At 55.4% G+C, this 5,289-nt stretch overlaps 1 protein-coding gene across 1 annotated transcript in view; it reads left to right on the forward strand.

Annotated features, from left to right (window-relative positions):
* The first annotated feature begins 1,604 nt into the window (after positions 1-1,604).
* LCK (LCK proto-oncogene, Src family tyrosine kinase) overlaps positions 1,605-5,289 on the forward strand; it is a 10,684-nt gene continuing 6,999 nt past the window's right edge. Inside the window, exons 1-9 of the mRNA XM_012642210.1 lie at positions 1,605-1,718; positions 1,815-1,924; positions 2,215-2,296; positions 2,491-2,581; positions 2,815-2,913; positions 3,056-3,159; positions 3,295-3,444; positions 3,721-3,873; positions 4,015-4,194. Of these exons, the coding sequence (XP_012497664.1) occupies positions 1,691-1,718; positions 1,815-1,924; positions 2,215-2,296; positions 2,491-2,581; positions 2,815-2,913; positions 3,056-3,159; positions 3,295-3,444; positions 3,721-3,873; positions 4,015-4,194 (997 nt within the window). The 5' untranslated portion in view covers positions 1,605-1,690. The remainder of the gene's footprint in view (positions 1,719-1,814; positions 1,925-2,214; positions 2,297-2,490; positions 2,582-2,814; positions 2,914-3,055; positions 3,160-3,294; positions 3,445-3,720; positions 3,874-4,014; positions 4,195-5,289) is intronic.

Genomic DNA, 5,289 nt, shown 5'->3' on the forward strand with positions numbered 1-5,289 from the left:
TCTCGCTCTGTTGCCCAGGCTAGAGTGCCGTGACTTCAGCCTAGCTCACAGCAACCTTAAACTCCTGGGCTCAAGGGATCCTCCTGCCTCAGCTTCCCAAGTAGCTGGGACAACAGGCAAGCACCACCATGTATGGCTAATTTTTTCTATTTTTAGTGGAGACAGGGTCTCACTCTTACTCAGGCTGGTCTCAAACTCCTGAGCTCAAGCGATCCTCCTGCCTTGGCCTCCCAGAATGCTAGGATTATAGGCATGAGCCACCACACCCAGCCAGGCCCGATGGTTTCTAAGATCTTTCTAGATGAGAGAGTCTGTGCATACCTCCACATACCAGTTGATATTTATTAACAACAACTAGTTCTGGGTGCTGGGGGCTTTTAGGCCTCAGAGCATAGCTTCTGTTCTTGATGATCCCCACTCTCATCAAGGGGGTGGGAGAGGGACTGACACATAAATTAGTAATCACGGAACTCAGTGCCTAAGTTGATGATGGTGGTCTGAGTAGAATGTTGTAGGAGCCTCGGGTGAGAGAGAAGCAAAGAGCATTGGGAAGACTTCATATAGTGATATTTGAGCTGAGTCTTAAAGGCTGAGTTAGAGTTCCGCAGCAGAGCACTCTCAGGGTGGGGGAACCGCAAGTACAAAGGTGTGAAGTAAGAAAATAGTGTGATGTGTTTGGGAAAGGCAAGAATAGCTCAGGCGCAGCAGGGTGGTACACCACGAACTTTGGAAGGCACTTTAGAAGGCATTTTGGAAGGCTGAAGGCATTTTGGAAGGCAGAGGCAGGAGGATCCTCAAGCAGGAGTTTGAGACCAGCCTGGGCAACATAGCAAGACTCTGTCTCAAAATGCAAACAAACAAACAAAGAGTAGCTCAGAACACAGGCTATGTGTGTGTGTGTGTGTGTGTGTGTGTGTTTAGAAGAACAGACAGAAGAGGTGGGTTTGATCTTGATATTAAAGGTTCTTGAATGCCTGTCAATTAAACTTTATCTGAGAACCAGTGCTTTATCTGAGGAGCAGCCCTAGGAAAGGAGGTGCCTCAGGGACTCCCAAGGGCTTCAGGGTGAGGGCCCCACTCTGCTTCAGCAGAGCAGCTCCATGTCCGCCCGCTTCATCGATGGGGTTCTGCTCGATTTCATCTGACAAAAAATTTCCATTGCTAAGACAGGCAGACAAATAAAAAAAGTTATGGCCAACAGGGCCACAATAGGATTTTCTGCTGCGGAGAAGCAATACTTGTTTGAAGGAACCCTCTGAAGGAGACTGTGTAGGTGTGAGGGGTGAGGGGCAGAGGCCATGGCTGACTGTGGTAGGAGTGTCTTATTCAGCTTCCCTGGCGAGACTGGGGAATTGTAATTAGGAGGTGGCACATAAACACCTCTCTGGTAGGGGAGGATCTGATCAAAAGTTAGGGATCCCCTCCAGGGCTTGGGGAAGCTTGTGTGACTCTAGGAGGTAGTCCCCCAACAAGTGAGAGCGGCAGAGGGAGAGGGAGGGGGAGAGGCAGGAAGTGGGTAACTACACCAACAAAGGTGGCTGTGGCGGTTTGCCCATCCCAGGTGGGAGGGCGGGGCCTAGGGCTCGGCCTGGGCCTGGGGCCCTGTGTGAATTTACTTGTGGCCTGAGGGCTCAGAAGGAGCGCCAGTCAGGAGCTAGGGTCCCCATTGCAGCTTTACTGTGGCTGGTGAATGGGGGCCTGGGATCTGATAGTCTCAGGTACTTCTGGAAATTCCCAGGGCAAGTCCTAGGATATCTGATGTTGGGGAAACAGATCTTGGGGGAGCCCCTTAAGCCCCCTCTCCATTCCCTCAGGGACCATGGGCTGTGGCTGCAGCTCAAACCCTGAAGATGACTGGATGGAAAACATCGATGTGTGTGAGAACTGCCATTATCCCATAGTCCCGCTGGATGGCAAGGCCACGGTAAGAGGCAAGACAGGGGACTTGGTGAGGGAGTTGGGTGGAGTATGCAACCCAGGAGAAAGAAATGGACCACCACCACAGCCCCTTGAAATAACAGAGTGGCCCTCTCCCCCGGAGTAGGAAAGGAAAAGAGGCCCAGAGAGGGGAAGGGACTGTCCTAAGGTCACACAGCAAGGAGTTAGTAAATTCAGGGATAAGACCCAGCCATGCTGGAGAGGGGGAAAGCAAGGGAGAGGTGGGGTCGGGGCAGCCAGGGTCTGACCCAGTCTTTTGTTCTCTGACCCCCACAGCTGCCCATGGGAAATGGCTGTGAGGTGCGGGACCCACTGGTCACCTACGAGGGCTCCAACCCACCAGCCTCCCCACTGCAAGGTGACCCCAACCAACAGGGCCTGGAAGATAAGGCCTGTGGATCCTTGGTTGTCAGCTTCCACCTCCACCCCACCCACCCTCTACACTATCCTGCCCCTCTTGCCTCCAGTCTTGTACCCGACCCTGAAACTCCAGACCTCCATGCCCGCTGCCTATCCCAGGCCAGTTCTCCCTGACGCCCCCTGTCTTTACAGATAACCTGGTTATTGCTCTGCACAGCTATGAGCCCTCTCATGATGGAGACCTGGGCTTTGAGAAGGGTGAACAGCTTCGCATCCTGGAGCAGTGAGTGCCCCTCGACCCTGCCCTGGCGGAGTCTGGGAGGGAGCAGGGGACCCCAGTATGGCAGCTCCCCTGCGGCCACTGACTGGCTTAGGGTGGGCGTCCTTGGGACAAGATGGGAGGCTCCACAGTGCTGCGCCGGTGGCGGGGAGGCTGGGTAACCCCGGGCTTTGAGGGAGGGTTTGCAGCCGAGTCCGCGGCTGAGCAGGCCAGGCTGACCCGCCTCCGTGGCGCAGGAGCGGCGAGTGGTGGAAGGCGCAGTCCCTGACCACGGGCCAGGAAGGCTTCATCCCCTTCAACTTTGTGGCCAAAGCGAACAGCCTGGAGCCTGAACCGTGAGTGAGGGCCCGTCGTGGGGGTGGTGGGAGCAGATCCAGGGACCACGAGCAGGGGAGTGGCCTGGGGGTGCGGTGAACGCTTGAGGGTGACGGAGGAAGACCGGACCGACAGCCAACGGCTTGGCTTCTGCCTGGGCAGCTGGTTCTTCAAGAACCTGAGCCGCAAGGATGCGGAGCGGCAGCTCCTGGCGCCCGGGAACACGCACGGCTCCTTCCTGATCCGGGAGAGCGAGAGCACCGCGGGTGAGCCGGGGCGGGGGTGAGCCGGGGCGGGGCCGCGGGCCGGGTGTCGCGGGAGAGCCCGAGGGGAGCGCTGCGGGGCGGCCACCCCTCCCCTCCCGTGCGTTCTTTCGTTCGCTCAGACATTCGTGCATTCAGGATCGTTTTCGCTGTCGGTCCGGGACTTCGACCAGAACCAGGGAGAGGTGGTGAAACATTACAAGATCCGGAACCTGGACAAGGGCGGCTTCTACATCTCCCCCCGCATCACCTTTACCAGCCTGCATGAACTGGTCCGCCACTACACCAGTGAGCGCCGGCAGGACCCCTCGCCTGTGCCCTGTCAGCCTGTGTGTCCCCTCAGTCCCTCCCTGGGGTACCCTCCATCCATCTTTCGGTGCACTTCTTCATCTCCCGCTATGGGCGAGGTGTGGTGCTTGACCCTACAGCCCAAGACTTCGGGTGACAGTCCACAACTCCCCTGCTAGTCCATTTCCCCTAGATGGGGACTTGGAGAGGTGGGGGCTGTTGGGGGCACCCAAGGCCTGCCATATTGACACTCTCCCCTCTCCCTTGTCCTCGCAGATACTCCAGACGGGCTGTGCACGCGGTTGAGTCGCCCTTGCCAGACCCAGAAGCCCCAGAAGCCATGGTGGGAGGACGAGTGGGAGGTTCCCAGGGAGACGCTGAAACTGGTGGAGCGGCTGGGGGCTGGCCAGTTCGGGGAGGTGTGGATGGGTGAGTGTGGCCCTCCAGGACTTCAGGGGAAGAGGGGAGGAGGAGGTGTCCACTGAGGTGGTGAGGGTCCCAGGACAGCTGCCTGGCTCTGGGAGCATGGGGCTCCAGCAACTACCCCAATCCTTCCTCCCTCACACCCAGGGTACTACAATGGACACACAAAGGTGGCAGTGAAGAGCCTGAAGCAGGGCAGCATGTCCCCTGATGCCTTCCTGGCCGAGGCCAACCTCATGAAGCAGCTGCAACACCAGCGGCTGGTCCGGCTGTATGCAGTGGTCACCCAGGAGCCCATCTACATCATCACTGAATACATGGAGAATGGTGGGTGCCACTGTGAGCCCACTGCTGGGGGACATTGCTGTCCCCTCTGGCCCTGCAGGAGGGTAGAAATATACCTTTTCCTTTGGCCCAGCACTAAAGGTTTCTTGAGCTTTCCTGGGCCCCTAAAGATTCACCTCCAGGGATGCAAAGAAAGTATGTTGTCTGAGCTTGGCTGGAGACTCAGCCTACGGTGGCAGGCTCTGGAAGAGCATTCACCCCAGTCTTCCCTGACCTGCAGACCTGTTTGCCTTCTTCAATGCCTTACCTTGATCTCAGGATACTTGATTTGAGAAAAATAAGTGGTCCCTAGCCACATTTATTTCCCTCCTTCTCCTGAGCTTTGGGAGGGCAGATCTGCCCCAAAGCCCTCTTTTTCGGTTCTGAGTGAATCCCCACCTCCCTTGGTCTGCTGTTGGACACAGTGAGAGCCCCAGGAAGAGGGATACAAGTTTCTAGGCTCACCTTTGCTCACACTGATTTGCTGTGTGACATAGGCCAAGTGCCTGCTCTGTCTCTGGTGATCAGTTTCCCCAAGTACAACGGCAGAAATCTAAAGGGACTGACCCAGGAATAACACAGAGTATTCGTCAAGGGCTCCCAAGTCTGACTGCCTGGGTCAGAATCCTGGCTTCACAGTTGTATGGCTTTGGGATAATCACATCACTTCACTCTGCTCACTTCATCTGTAGGCTGGTGGTAATAATGCAGTAGTAACTTCTCATAGCGTCTTGTGAGGTTGAAAGACTTAACGCATACAGAGCAGTTAGAACAGTGCCTGCCGAATAGTAACTGCTCAATAAGTTCGTGTGGTTATCTGACTCGGATTCTTTGGCTGTACAAGATCTGCCTCTTTCAGGAAGGAAAACAAGCGGTTAATTGGCTAATGGGTTCTGGAAATGGCAAATAGATTTTATCACGTGCTTCAAGTTTGATAGGTATTTGCTTGAGTTGCTGGGTTGAGGATTCTGAGGTTCATTGGAAGTGAGTGCTAGGAATGATTAGTAACATCTGCCATGTACACAATGGAGGAATGGCAGTTTATGTCCACGTATTTGCTGTGTCTGGTGAGACCTTTATCTTTGGTGACTAATTCAG

This window comes from Propithecus coquereli, unplaced genomic scaffold (genome assembly GCF_000956105.1).
Source record: "Propithecus coquereli isolate 6110/MARCELLA unplaced genomic scaffold, Pcoq_1.0 Scaffold178, whole genome shotgun sequence".
Taxonomy (NCBI): domain Eukaryota; kingdom Metazoa; phylum Chordata; class Mammalia; order Primates; family Indriidae; genus Propithecus; species Propithecus coquereli.